Genomic DNA, 15,913 nt, shown 5'->3' with positions numbered 1-15,913 from the left:
ATTTTTAAATGAGTAAATATTTTCATATATTGACTATTTTACCCACAATGGAGTTTTTCCTCTTTAGAGGCACTTCTGCGCTCTCCCTCTCTCTCGCAAAGCTGCAGGTGGCATTGCTTGTTTTAAATATTTGCACATTAGAAACACAAAATGTTTTAAATCGATGTATCAATTACATTGCTTTCACTTGCACAGAGAATTCGGAGACAGAGCACTGCTCTGAAGATGATACTGTCAAGCCAAAAAATCGGGTATTTATAGATACATATATAAAATTAGTTCAAAAAATGAAAGTAGGCATATTTAGGACATGTCACAGTATTCAATAGAACATTCATTAGGAATCTAAATTGAGTTGGAATGATGTTAAAGCAATTCCAAAGAGCAAAATAAAAAATAGAAAAATATTACAGGACACTACTCATAAGGGTTTAAAAAAATATGCTCATAAGTAATTCCTCACCAAGACTTCCCTTATTGCTCAAAGGGATCTATCGAGATGTCTCCCTGCTTTATTAGTTTCTCTGCTAAAGGAGCAGTTGCAGCATCAGTTTAGTTGCTTAAGCAGAGTCACAGTCAGACTTTGATTGCCAAGTATGTTGTACCTTCAAACTCATCCACAAGCCTGTTCTGAAGTATCACAACTACATCTACTCACCTTTGCTTTTCTTAATTTCTCAAGTCATGATACAAATTTAGGTGCGGATTCCAAGCAGCAGCACCAGGAGTTTCTGTACTTAACAGCTAGGCTATGCACATTCATTATTAAAATAATTTAAGGCATACATGGGTTCTCTACATGAAAAAAAAAAAATAGAAGTTTGCAAGAATTCTTTCTTCTTGAAGTCCCTGTTAAATCTGGATACTGAAAGAGGAACTTCTCCGTTGCTTGCCTGAAATAAAGCCTGTGATCATGGCTCGTGAAATGCAATCAACAGCATGAGGCCCCACAAGTTTGTTTCACAAAGGATTTGTGTGTGGTTTGGCCTCAGATTCCCAACAAACTCATACTCTCCAGTGTTCAGGAATTCATGTGATTCCTATAAAACACAGGCAAGAATATTTCACAACCTCACTAGTTTTTCTTACAAACAGTGTATAATGTGACATTAGTAGAGTATTGAACAGTCTCAGTAGTTATACTGCTCTTGCAACTTCCAAAGTAAGAGTGGGCTGCTTCTATACATCAGGGATTTCAGGCTGAAAACTTCATCTGCTGCAGCAGCAGCAGCAGCAGCAGCATACAGTTTCTAAATAGCTGTCCCACTAACCTAGTTACATGCCCAAAAGCAAGCAGAAGTTTGATCCGAATGCCACTGGTAACACTGCCCTGCCATCTGGATTAAAGCTATGGGATATACTGAGATTTTGTGATTGGAACACATGCATGAAAATCCACTTGTAGACCTGCCAGCTAGGTGCTTGGTGTTCATTTTTCTTCTCTTTCTCTACCTCCACGAGAATTTTGTTCCCTGGACTCTTATGTAAAAGGTCCATTCTACAGTCACATCCTTCTCTACTGCTCTCATTTCTACTTTCCCCCACCTGCCTTCCATAACACTACGTGTCTTGTACACTTATTCCCTCCATCTCTCTACAGTACCTAAGAAACAACATGGCAGGGAATCAGGTGCGCTCCAGAAGGTGTGCTTGGATTTGCAAACATGAGCCTGGGTGCCTAAGGCTGGTGGATTCCTGTGCAGCTGAACCAATAAAACAGCTGGTTGCTGGGGCAAGAGTCAGTTCCCAACTCCCTGACCTCCTCTCTGTGCCATTATGAATGAGCCAGCAAGCACAAAGGTGGACACCAAAAAGCAGTCGGAGCGAGGATGGGAAGAGAGAGGGAATGCGACCTGCCACCTTGCTTAACTGTGAACTATATCCCCTTACTCAGCCTTGAGGAACAGTGCCCTAAGACTGCAGGCACGAGACAGCATGGCCCTGCAAGGAAGCAGCGTCACCTCGCCATTCACCTCTGCGGTGCCCTCCTCCCATGTGCTGACAAAGCTCTCTGCACGGCTGTCTAATTAATTCACCCACTTCAGCTGCCTTCTTTTTCAGACAGATCAGTTTACCAAGCTGGTTCACTAAAGGTCTGTACTGTGCCCGTGCCATGCAAGGAAAAATGGGCATTGCAGTGGCAGGAGGCTCAGTGCAGGGTGGGACTCTTCCCTTAGCAATGCCAGCTATAAATTTTCCAATTACTTAGGAGGCAGTTGGTGTTTTCAATACCTGTTCATCTGCTTTATGGTAAAGCTTGGTCCTGTGAGAGGACCAATAATCATTTTCCCTGACAAAAGAATAAACATAGATTCAAGCAATGACTGCAAGTTACAATCATGCAACCAGTCATCTTCCCTGGGCAAGAAAAACTTGACCTTACCTTAATGCTCTCTTCCTTTGGAGCAGTCGTGAAGGTTTAAATCTGACTGTGTTTTCCTTGTCAAAATCTGTGAAATGAAAAAAGTCACACCATAGTGAAGATGCTTTAATAAAGAGGGAACTTTTAGGAAATAGGTTATAGTCTCCAATCATAGCCCTTTTCCACTGGAAAAGACTGTACAAAGGCCTTCCCTTTAGTCAAAGGAGCATAAGCTGGCACGTTCAGGATGGTGATAAACCAAAGCCCTGCAAAAATGAGTACAGACAGTAAACACATCAAAAGCGTCAATACTTTATGGAACTGCCATGTTCTAATCCCAGTACTCATGGTGAAGCACTGCAGCCTGGGACTATGATTTAAAATCCTTGACTCGGTTTCCCAGCTTATAAAATGGGCAGTAGACATGTTTGTGAAGCACTCTGCAAATGAGAAATGCTGCAAGCAGCAAGTCTTTTTGGCTGCAGCCTAGCAATACTATCAAAACTGCATATTCACTGCAGAAGTCGGAGATGCCCAGCTGAGGATCTGCTGCAACAACAGTATTACACCATCCATGACAGAAATATTTCTGAAGGTTGTCTACTGTTTGGAAGTTCCCATTTTTTTCTGAATAGCCCTAGAACATGCTTACTTTCAGAGAGGACCACATGCCTACACTGAGAGCAAAACTGTGTCAGATGCAGCCTTATATTTAAAAAGTATGTATTACAAAGCCACTAGTTCCCAAACCTTTGTGAACCATAACAAGCACGGGCAATCTCCCCTCCCTCCTCCCAGATTTAACTTTTTCATTTCTGCAGTCAAGAGCATCATCAGAGGGTCCAAACAATGACCAGTGGCAAGGGGGACCAGTGCTCCCAACACCGGCTCCCTCCATTCATTGAGGATGCTTTTAAGAGACCTTAGAGGACTGCTAGCCAGGTGAGCACCTGGTCTGTGACTGCTGTTGAAAAACACATGAAGCTACTAATAATTTACTCCCAATGGGAAAATTACCTTCTGTCCCCATTTGTATTAAGTCATCTACCCCAAGACCCTAAATTAATAAACAATTGGTCACTGACAGTGTTCACTTTATTTTTCAGAGACAGACCTGAATATTACAAAACCTGGACTTTAGAACGATTCAAAAGAAGCAACATCCCTTTTACTCTGCCTCAGAACTGAGATTTAACTATTTCAAAGAAGAGCTAACTGGCAAAAAAATATTTTTTGCTTATACAAAATATTTTAACATCTAGGCAGGCCGTTTCTTATTTTTGCGGAAAGGGTTTAATTAAACTTATAGCTGACAACATGGGTCTTCATTTAGAGAATGTAGTTTTTGTCTATGCCTTTCAAAACTTTCTACCCTCCTCCTCTCTTCTGCTTCTTTCTGCCACCTCTCCAGGTAAACAGATAAAAAAAAAAAGTAAAAGAAAAAAGACCATTTTAACAGCTTGATAAAGAGGCTTAAAAAGTGCAAGGCGGCATTTTTTAGGCATCTGCTACAAGTCACTGCAGATTTCAAGCAGCTTTGCTAACAGCATTCTTCAACTTTAGTAGGCAACTTTTTCCTGTTTTTGTTAACATTCATTTTGTCTTTCCAAGTAAATGGAGAATAAAGCACACAGATTACACAGAAACATCTTGTTAGACCAAAAGAGAGTATTATAAGAAAAACAGTACGAATGGTATATAAATCATTATATTTTACACTACAACATTAAAAAGAATATTCCATGCCATAAGTATCCTTTAAAAAGGCCGGATTTACATTACTGTGAGAAAAGTATGCAGTAACTTAAAAAGCCCAGCTCAGTATCAGCTTAGCTAATCAGAACCAGGCATATCTTAAATTTATAGCCATTCTAATGGGCTATAACCCATCCTATAGTTTTTGGCACTAAAACAGCTGTCCACCATGAAAACCACAAGTAGACCACAGAGAAATTCTCCGTACCCTAGCCAAAACTGGAGAGGGGATATGAGAAGGAAAGAAAGTAGCTTTTATGGCTTCGCTGGGAGAAGGGCTGCTGAGAGGGGGCACACAAGCCGGTCCTACCCATTAAACACGTTCAGTAACATTCATACATACCACATCTATAATGCCTCAAAAACATCTTAAAACTTTGTTGTATTTCACAGGGGCAAGCTCCTCTCCACAACCCCCCCAACACAGAAAACCCAACCAGACAATTATATTCTGTTACACAGTTTTGATATTTTATGTATTTCCTCCTGTTCAAATTAAAACCTGTGTGGGAGGATTAAAGTCCAATAAAACTCACTTACTACACTATGGAAGTCTTAAAATTAAACTAAAATTAAACACAAACACAGGACAAAAAGTAAAACAACTCTGCTTCAAAAGAAAATATACTCACAAGAGAAACATCAGTTTAACACAGTCTTAATTCAATGGTTAATTTAAAGAAAAACACTCACCCTCACAGTACCTGATACACAGAAGGAAAATCTTTGCACCAGCATTTTGTTCCTTCTTTGACTGAAGAATTCTAAACATGCTCATAACCACATTAAAACAATTATAAATATTTGTCTTTAAAATTAAGAGTATATTTACTGAAGTGTAAATCAAACTTGCTCACAAGTTTAACCATTTGTTCAGTCTAGTCCCCCCCCCACCCCGCTTAGGTACAAACTACCGGATAAAACCACTGTCCATAGTTTAATACATCGTAAATTAAAAATGCTGAATATAAAAAAAAAAGTAAATGCAACCTTCCCGTGTTACTTAGTATATTTAAAGGCCCTAAGTCAGTGGCAAGCTGAGCTAATTAAAAGATCCATCTAATCGGATCTTTCAAAAGTGTCCTTTAGGAAATAATGAAATAGCCTAGATGACTAACTGCATCCTGATTGCTAAAGTAGCTAATGTAGCTGCAGAAGATCCAGTCAAACAATATTTGCACATGCATACGTATATACAAGAGAGATTAAACACACATAAATGAACTGCATTTTCTTCTATCTACTTGGAACTCTTACCTTGCTCCTCAGAGTATTTAACATTTCCCAAATAGCTGGAGATCCAAGGATTTCTGAACATGGTTGCACAAACAAAGGATTCGGCAAAGAGAAACTACAATAGCAGCTAATTCTCAACCAGCCACAGCCCTAGGCCTGTCTTAGCAATATCGTGTAGAGATTTTTCATAGCACAGGACTGGAGCTGTCAGGCTATCACATCCCAGGGAGTACAGTAAATGCATAGCAATAGGCTGCAAGCTGGAGCAGCTCAAGCCAGTAATCAGATTACAAACAGAAATTAGGCACATGAATGCTAAAACAGATTGGGCAATGGTGATTGGGAGATTTATAATGTTACCACTTCAAAGATCCAGCCAAATCACACATCGTATTCCTGCAAAATGAATGCAGAACCCCTAAATCCTCATCTAAAAAAAAAGGAAAAGAAAAACCTCCAAGAGGAGGAATAATTCCTTCATATCTCTAATCAGGATAAACTGCAATGCTTATTTAAGAAAAACAGCATCCAGGCTGCCAAAAAAAATGGACTCTGTTAATCATATCATTATGCTAAACGTTTTGCCTAACTATTAGTTGGAACGTTTAAAACAGACAAGATTTATGGATAACATATGAGCAAACTACTGGAGGGGGTGTGGATTTAAGAACAGACACCACAGCTCCAAATATTTTAATTTGAGACAGAAGGTGTAAAATTGCACAGAAGTACTGTCTAGCTACTATATATTTTTATTAAACAGATTTGATGGATTTTGGATTGAAGAGTCGGAACCATTTATAGTTCCTTTTGAAAGTCTGGAAGTGTTTGTTCAAAATGGTGCAATAACCCTGGCTCAGTCTTCCACACTAAACTACCTGATTGTCTAATACACACACAAAGAAGCATTAAATATGTGACTGAAAGAGGTCCATGCACTTAACCCCATCCAACCAAAGGCAATAACTGCCTACTGGCTTCCCCCCAACAGACCTCCTCCCTTCAAAAAGATTTCAACTAGTATCAGTAGAAAACTCACCACAAGGCTGGGGCTGCCAGGACCATGAAAAGGTAGCCTAGAAACACAAGACTGAAGTTCTTGACTTTTCTTACCTTTTTTTATGATATCTGGTACAACAGGACCCTGATCCATGCTGGGAACCTCCATGTACAGGCAAAATATAAGCAATGATGCTGTGAAAGAGACTGCTTAACCACAAGTGAAAAACATAATCTATCAATAACCCATTAATTTCTGCTGGCACACTATGAAGTTGTATTTAGCCTAAGTCATCAAAACACTGCTTTTCATGCTAGAATGTTCTTGCAATGGATAGAAGAATATGCACTCCATCTTGTCTAATGCCCCTGCTATTTGTATTCATTTATTTATTTTTAAACATGAATAATGTTGGAGTCACCTTAACCAAAGCACCTTTTATTAGCTGATCTTTCAACAGTCCAGAGCTCCCTGGAACGAGAGTCTCCCAGCACACAGAACATGGCATTGAAGCCTCTGACTCACCAAGTAATATCCTTTGTTCAGAAATATTTGATGGTGTGTACCATCAACCTAAAACCTTACTGGCTCTCACATTTAATTCTAACCATTTCACAGTACAGCCCATAGAACACGAACCCAATGCTGCTGCGCTCTCTTGACCAGCTGTGAAGGCCTACATGTGCTCAAGCTTAGTAAATACAAAAACAGTAACAAAAAACGGAATCTGCCGACCCTGGTCCAGACTTGCCATTAACCTGAATATCCACTTTATGGCCTGGACATAAGTGCAGATGTGCTTAAAACACAAAAACGAGACAGTGCAGCAATAACAAAGAAGCTGCTGGTAACAGCTAATGGGGACGTTCTGGACCAGTATCTGTGTGGGTATTTCAATAAAAGAGACACCCAGTTCTGAAAAGTTCTGAAACACTCTTCTTTCTGAACCCTGCTTGATCTTCTGAATAGAGGTATTACTACCTGGAGCATTTTTAAGCACCTGTAACTCATCTGGTACACAGTAAGGGAACTGTTTTTCATAAAGTGCACATAAATAACACTCATTTGATAAAACTCGTGGCTGCAGTCTTTAGCAAAGTTGAAGGAGAAGTTAGACTTGACAGCTGAGATGATGCAATAGCTCACAGCTGCCAAGAAAGACAGCCCTACCCGTTTCTCTCTGCGGGATCTCTGTAGGTCCCGCTCCCCTAGTGACCCAGTCAGATGACTCAACTGGTAGTAAATATTCCCTTTTTTTTTTGCTGGGTATGCTTTTCAGGAGGTGCCAGAAGAAAGAAAAAGGCACAGGATCTTATGATCAGGAAAGGGATCAACCCTTCTGGCTAACAAAGGAGGTGAGCTCAGCTCGATTGTCATCCCATGTCTGGTGATCTCCCGTATGACAGAGAAGGAGGGGTGTGTTTGTATTTGTGGAGGGAGGAGGCAGGCTCCCACATTCCTCTGCTATACATCATCTCCAACATTTTGTCCTCAGCATCCTTCTGCTGAACAAGGTGCAGAAGGTAAAGCACACAGAGCTGCAGAAAGACAGAAAAACTCTAGACTGCCTTTTACAAATGTGTATTTTTTTAACGGGTTCTTGCTTGTGCTGTTCAAATTCTACTCACAGGACACAGAAAGAGGCCAGTTTCTCCAACAGCTCTGGCTACCACCTGGGGGTGAATACTTGTGATAGGTTTTGGTACAAGTAGGACTCCTTTCCCTACTATTTACAGCTGGCAGGTCAAGAACACAGGGGCCATCTTATGGGAACAAAGAGAATCACAGAGGAAAGTAAAATATCCAATAAAATGAACACCTGTATCAAGGTCTTCGTAAAAATAACCCAGCCACAGTCTAAAGTTTGGCTTCAAACTCTCTTCATGGTAGATTGGAAGGTGATCACCAGTCATGGCGCTGTGCATAATATCAAGGAATTCACATTAATGTCACTGCCTTTAGTACTGAAACTGTGCGACTGTGCAGAACCTGTGACCCCAGAGTTCTTTCAGCTTCACTTCAAGACGAGGGGTATGTGCCAACACTACTTTCAATATTGAAATTCTTAAAGCCAAGAGATGGTGGAGCCTTAGGGTATTACACCAATGCTACACACTTCACACAGATCATTGGGAAGACATAACTGTACATAACTGACAAATTCCCTCCCTCCTTTCCATCACAAAGGGATCTCCTATTGCAAGACAGGTCTCTGTGCTGCCCCTTAACCAGCTTTGGCAGTGGAGAAGATATCTCGATAAAAACAGTAAGTCAGCAGGGTCAAGCAGTGGTATAAAGAAAGGGAGTCGTAGATTTAGCTTTTTGCTGCTTGTTTGGAAACAGTAGGTTTAAGAGCAAGTCTTTCCCAGAAGAAAAGAAATCCATCTCCGAATACTTGATGAGGGAAGGAGGAAGAGCATTTTGTCCTTCAAAGTGATCCAGTCTCCAGGACCTAGAAGTATGCTCAGCCAAACTACATTATCAAGGCTGTGTTACAAATCGGTAGTAATGTTCTTGTCCTCCTCTGCCATCATTAATTCTTGAGCATTAGCAGCGTCCAACATAAGTAAACAAAGAGAGAACAACAGTTCAGCCATTAGAAAGGGGGGCAGCCCAGCTGGAAGTTAAGTTTGCAGTCATCTGGGCAAAGAGCTAGAGGTTAAGCATGCATACATTTCAAATCTGAGACTGCTCATGAAAGACCAGCTGGCAGCTAAATGTTGTTCTGAAGCTTCCCACAGGAAGAGAAGGAAAATATCTTCCTTTTGTCTGGCAAAACTAATCACTGTAATCAAAGCTGGAGTTTAAACGGCTTGCAAAGCTGTTCCCAACTTACATGGCTGCCAACCCCAAAGCACTGAAGAGTTATGAATCAGGTCCCATCAAGATCAAGTCTTTTTTCTTTCTGAATTTTGATCACTTACGAATTTATATTTAGAAGTGTTCCTCTGTGATAAGGAGAACTAGATACTTTGTTGTGACTTGCAGTTATCATAAAAACAAAATTCAAAGAAGCCCATGACAGCTGTTTGAAGAAAGACTAAAAATGAAAAAAAAAAAAAAAAAGAAGAATGCAGAGGAAAGAAAACCCACAGTGACTGCAAAGAAACTTTCAGCAAATATGCTAGTTAGGTAAACAGGAGTCTGAGCAGCACAGAAAACTGAGATGATCTGTATAAACAAGATGATGAAATCATATTTTCATCCACACTTCATTGGTAGAGGTCTAAAGGAGCTAATTAATTTTATTCCACTCTTCCAGACAAGGAGAGCACCCTTGGAATAACAAGTCAAAGTGAGCTGTGCCAAGATCTGATCACAGCAATGAAGGTCAGAAGAGAGGGCTAAACCAGACCACTCTCTTCCATCACTCCATCTGACCTACCCTACTAGGCTCCAGGCTCGCCCACCCCAAGCCATCCTGTCAGTTTTTGGCATGTAGGCATGTGTTTCCAAAGGTAAGTGGCAAGGCACTAGGAGAGCCTCCCTTTTCTTATTTCCCCTTCTTCTCGCTCTCCAGCAACTTCTGCCAAGGCGTTCAAGAAATAATTTAGCTCAAAGCTACAGGACAGGTCAAAAATCTAACAGAAGATTACTTCAGTAGTATAATCACATAACAGAAAGTTATTGTCTGAAGTCACATTCAAGCATCCTAGCTTGCAAACACAGTATGTCTTCTGGGTTGGCAATGCGAGTCGCTTTTGTCTTCTCTATCCAAACCCCATGTACGTGGGCAAGTGATACTCTCATTTCCTAAATGGAGGCCATTCATATAGACTTTTAAGCTAGGATAAAGCTTCCTGACATGGTATCACTCCTCCAGTGGAAAGCAAATGTAATACTTTTCACTTTGCTTTTTTTCTCTACTCCCAACATGCAACAGTTTTTGAATAATGATCCTGGCAAGAAGACTTCTGTTTGGCTAGTGATTATGTTTTGGACAAGTCTCCAGACAAACTTCAGCACTCTGTTGTGTGTGGTGTACTTTAAAACAGGTCATATGCAAAGAGATCAAAAAAGCTGATTAGTAAGTGTAATAAAGGGGACTAAGTTTTTTAGTACAAGATGACAGATGTGTTAAAAGAATACGGATGGTCTTTTTGTACTGGCTATTTACTGATGTGCTCTGGGAAAAGGGAGAACAACAGGTATTTTTCCACGCACACTCTTAAAAAAAAAACCCAAACAAACCACCTTTCAGTCTCTGGTTTACTATTTCAGATTTGAAGAAATCTCACTCAAGTCATTCATTTTAGCACTCAATCTCGTAAAGGAGATTTTGGTACCTTTCAATCTTGCAACACATTTTCAGAATAAGGAACATGAAGGTTATGTCCCCTGACGTTCCTACATCTCGTATCACTGTTCACAAAACCATATGGCAAGACTGTAGCATAATTAAAAGATCTTCAAGGTTTTCCTCTTTAGGAGTAGGATCGGTCTAGACTAGCTCCTTAAAGGAAGTTCAAAGGCCACGCACCCCTCTCATATGTGGTAATCAGATATACCGTTGAGGCACATTATCCAAATTGAGTCATACCTGTTTGTGGGTCTGAAACTAACAGAAGACATCAGGCGTGCACAGGGCCAGGGTTAGGCATGGACCGAGCAAGTGGCTGGAAACAAGGGATAAGGCAGGAACTCCTGTCCCAGCAGTATGTACAATTTAAATGATTAAAGAGCCCCAGGAAAGATGGGCTTTACCTAGCAAAAACATCATCTAAGAGCATTTCACACCATGGCTCACTGTAAAGCAGCTGCAGTCCAGAATGTGAAGGCACAGAGTTAGCCATGGCTCTGCAGACACCCTATGCTGAAGTAGTGACACAAGCAGTAGCTGCTTCTTTACTGCTGCAGTGAACAAGAGCTTTGCTGCTGCTGCAACGACTGAGGATGTAAGCCACAGCTGGGAGAGACTGTCTGCAAAACTCTCGTCCCCCAAACACGTGGTGAGGGTTTCTAGGATGGGTTCACCCATCTTCTGACACTTCTAGTCTCTTCAGTCTCTGGAAAACTTTCTGCTGGCGTGCAATACAACCAGCACAAGGCTCTCCCCCTGCCTGGAGTGGCAAGTGGCACCGTGCAGTTAAGCGATACAAAAAGCACAGCCACGCTACTGAGCTTTCTCCCATCTGCTCTTAAACATCTCTGCACTGCTGTCTCTGCACGTGTGTAAAAGCCCAGTAAGGGAGCAGAGAGAGGCATGCATACCACAAGGAAGAATTTATAACAAAGTTCTTTAGCTCTTCTCGATAGTCATCTAAGGAAAACACAAATTTTGTTTACCACTACGATGTGACATTTCGCAGGCCACACCAAATCCCTGCATACTTACTTTGAAACATAACTGTCATTTTCAAGCCTCAGGCAGACAACAAATCCATGACCCCAGCTCCCATCCTGTTTATAGCATGTTGCAATGACTTCTCAGAATATTAAATATTTAGTAAAAGAAAAAAAAAAAAAGCATGTGCTTTATTCATGAGCTGATGGTCAAGGTAGAACAGCTCAACTACAAGTACTGTCACTGAAAATAACATCACTATGAATAAGCATGTCTACCAGGCTTCATTTGCATCCAGCATAGCTAAGCAAAAATTCATGAGGAAAGAAATCTGGTTAGCACAATGATGCTGCAGTTCTGGAGCCTGTTCTGTACAGAAAAGGTTTAAATTCATAGCAGCCATGGCCTTTGCTCTTTATTGCCCTCAAACTCCCTAGTCCCCTGCAAAAATCAAACGTGCCCAGTGCTCAGGAGGGTACCAGTCACTAATAGTAAGTTAATCACAAGTCAGATCTGAAGAGCTTTCCCAGAGCTGCCCAGGAAAGCTTGCACAGCACCTGCCTGTACTGCACTTGTCTAAATCTATGGGGATTTTACTAAGGGAAAAACACAGACTTTTTTTTTTTTTCTTTTTAAAGCCTTCTTCCATGTGAAAGTGAGTTTTTATGAGGTGTGTATGAAGCAACCTAGTCAAGTCCTGGTTTGGAGACAGGCAGTGGGTGCCAATATTCCCCTTCTCCCGGGAGCAGGATCATTCCTTTAGCCAGTAACAGTCAGTCTTCCAATAAAGGGCATAAAACTGCACAAGAAGAGAGAAGAAACAGGTCCTGAAGCCTCACATACAAAAAAAAATCATTCCTCTTAGTTCAGGTGCGTCTCTGAAAGCAGGCAGCACAAGGAATGAAAACACACTTCTTACCAAAGACCACCGCAAAGCATTCCAGTATATGGAATGACAGTGTGAACTGGGGTCCTAAGGTTACAACCAAGCACGTGAAAAACACGTCAGGGAAGAGAACTACAGTTATTAACATTTACATAAGAGGATTTTATTGTTTTAAAGCCATCTCTAGCATAATAGTTGATACTGTCCAAGCAGAGCTCAGTCCCTGACAGCTGCGCCCCAGCAGCAGCAGCTCCCTGGCAGCCGCCAGCGCCGCAGTACTGGGTCATATCTCCTGGGGTCTGGGCTGGATCCGTTCTGGGCTGCGTGCTCTCCACCACCATCCAGCATGGTCTGTCCCCAGACATCGCTGCCGTAGCTTGCCTAATAAGGCCACGTGCAAGTTGACTGGCTGGCTTATAGGTCACCCAGTGTTTACCTTGCAAGCCGGCAGCGCAGCGGCGGCTGCAGCCTACCTACCCTTTCGGCAGGTGGAGGGGGCTCAGCCAGCCCCCCGCCAACAGCTACGCCACTGCTCTGCCACCCCTGCGCTTGCAGAGCCACGGGAATCTCGGCACATCAGCGCTGGGCAGGGGCTCTTGCTGCTCCTACAGCTGAGGTTAAGCTCAGCCACCAGCTCACAGCTGAGGGAGACATACTTCAGTTTTACCACAGGCAGCGTGAAACTGCAGTGAGTTCAGGTACGGTTTTCACCACAGCACATTTTAGGACCACTAGACTGAAAAAATAATCAGGTTTCTCACTGCGTGAATTGCTTGAAAGTAGGCCAGCAGCGCAGGTATAAACAGCCACCTTCAGAGCTCCAAGACAGCAGACAGGTACTTGTCAAACACCAAAACCAAGTGAACTAGATGAAAGCAAGGTACAGACACTCATTCGAACACTACTATTTAATTATTTAACACTCTCGATCAGTTATGGTGAGATTCACTGCAATTCAGACAGATGGCTTCAAAAGTAATGATTTACTCTCCCCAAAATAGCTATCTTGCAAAAATACCCGGCTTCTGCTGCTCGGTGCCTCTCTTGGGACTCAGACTAGTTTTTCCTTTATACCTCTCCCAAGGTAATTTCAAGATGCTAGATTTGGACACTGTCCTATCCTCCTTCCCAGCACAGAGTCTACAAGGAAAGCCACGAGACTGCTCCCGTGGTTAGAGCCAGCAGACAGAGGAGAGCAACACGGGTCACCTCCTCCTGCAGCGCTGCTGTGAGGCCCCTCCAAGGGGCCGTTCAGAGCGGCTTTTGCCCCACAGGTCAGTACAGACAGTGCATTTCTGTCCTTCATTCCCCCCAAGTTTGGCACCGAACAGTGAAATACCAGGACAGTTCAGATGTTATTTGTACCCTGATATTTCTAAAATTGGCATCCAGTCTCCTAAGCACCTTGCTGCCTTGAATGAAGCATCCCCAGAGAGCGTGCTGCCGGGGGGCTGGCAGAGCCTGTCCCCGCTCAGCCGGGACGAGCGCAGAGAGCACAGGCCTGCGGGAGGGCACCGCAGAGCAAACTGAGGATCCTGCCCACCGCCATGGAAACTTTTAGTTCTTGCACTTTGCAAATGCTGTATCACAGCTCCTTAGTACTAGAAAAATGACATCACCCTGTAAGGCTTAAATACCTAGCTAGCCCTACTAGACGTAACGATACATTTACCAAATGATTCTTGCATCTAGAAAAGTCTCTAACACACAGGGAGTAAAACTAAATCATGATTAGCACCCCACTGAAACCAAACTACCAGAGTCATGGCCTGTTCCTGCAATGAACCTGGGATTCGCACTATTACAATTAAAAGTGATAGCCTATATGGCCAACTCACTCTTTAAATACTGCATGTTAAAAAATGCAGCTGGGAATCACGCTGACAGTTTGTAAGGTTAGCAATTACCATTCTAGGCTGAAGCTGTGCCCAGATGCACACACAGATCTTGGCTCAGAACTGTTGATTTTCTGCTAAAGGTCTGTTCTCACCCAATAATATATGCTTCACTAATACAAAGAAATGGGGCACACACATTCAAAAAAAGGCCAGTCAGACACGCTTACGCACAAGTAGTCCTAAAATAAGCTAACTCACTTTGTGTCCAATCTGCTTTGATCAGCAGCACAGTATGTTCTTATGACTATCTAGTATCAATAACAAATGCTATAGGAAACTAAACAACACACTAGGAATGAGATGGACTGGTGTGTGTGCTTTAGACCTGTTAACAGAGTTTTAGGAAGAAGTCAGAACAGCCCTGAACTATGGAAGTCAGTCACACTTCACAGACATCCAGGGTGGGATGAGAGAAAACCTATCGGGCTTGCACTACTTGCTGGAGGAAAGGGGTTCACCCATTTGTTTCTAATCTCTCAGAATACACACTGACAAACTCGGAGTTCCAGGGGGAACACTGTCTCTCCTCTTGGTTAAAAAGGAAAATCTCAATAAACGCAGCCACATCCAGAAAAAACACTGTGACACTCTCACAGGTGACTGCTTATTTGACACCAGTTAATTTAGGACCATTTGTGTAACTGCACGCTAGCAAATGCTTTCAAATGCTTTTATACTTTTGCAATTTTAATTTTAAATGGAAGGTAAAGTAACAGCTGACTTTTCTCCATTCTAACACTCCTATTTTCCATGTTTGCTCACAGACATTAAGAATTCCAAAAGACAGGCTTCAGGAAAGGAATTTTTGTGACAGTTTAGAAATACAGCAGTATCTCCTCCACTCTGCTAAAGATAGGAAAAAATGAAAAGAGAATTAACACTTTTTATCTGTATTCTGAATATCTTCAAAGCAAAAGGACACCTAAGTGGTACAAAGTCACCCTCACAAAGCAGCATGGCTTTTTCATTGCTCAGGACAAAGCATGGTTATTGTACTCAGCTATACATGACTGGTGCAGAGCTAGAGAGGAAAGTTCTCACTGAATTCTTCAAGAACAGAGTAGAAAAGTAATTTCAGAAAAATCTATGCATATCAAAGATGATGCTGAAAGAGCAGAGTAATGGCCCACATAAGACCTCTACTTTATATCAAGGCTGAAGAATTTTTTCCGTACACACTCCCCCAAACAGGCCACTTCCTCTGGTGACCTGACAAGAGCCAAGTGCCACCGCAGGCCTCGGTCACATGAGAGGAAACACATCTACCAAGTATTCAATAACTATGTGCTGCAGGCACGCATTCGCTGAGAAGACAGATGGGGTTTCAGTGAGGTAATGGGGAGGTGTTCTTCCCCTGGTGTACAGATGGTCAGTTCAAGCTCAAAAGCAAAACAACATGACTTTGTTCAAATGAAATGTAGTGAGCAGAGAAAACAGCCTACAAATGAAAGAACAAGTGCAGTTGCTTGGGGAGCTGAGAGGTTCCATAGAA

The 15,913-nt window shown here is 42.1% G+C and overlaps 1 protein-coding gene across 20 annotated transcripts in view; it reads right to left on the bottom strand.

Annotated features, from left to right (window-relative positions):
• SVIL (supervillin) overlaps positions 1-15,913 on the bottom strand; it is a 107,695-nt gene that overhangs the window by 68,552 nt on the left and 23,230 nt on the right. For all 20 annotated transcript variants that reach the window (XM_068405285.1, XM_068405286.1, XM_068405289.1 and 17 more), the window contains exon 2: positions 2,384-2,450. In XM_068405285.1, coding sequence (XP_068261386.1) covers positions 2,384-2,450 — 67 coding nt within the window. The remainder of the gene's footprint in view (positions 1-2,383; positions 2,451-15,913) is intronic.

The sequence above is a fragment of the Nyctibius grandis genome, chromosome 7 (assembly GCF_013368605.1).
Source record: "Nyctibius grandis isolate bNycGra1 chromosome 7, bNycGra1.pri, whole genome shotgun sequence".
In the NCBI taxonomy this organism is placed as follows: domain Eukaryota; kingdom Metazoa; phylum Chordata; class Aves; order Nyctibiiformes; family Nyctibiidae; genus Nyctibius; species Nyctibius grandis.
The sequence above is the reverse complement of the archived record's forward strand: the minus strand, read 5'-3'. Positions and strand labels throughout refer to the sequence as shown.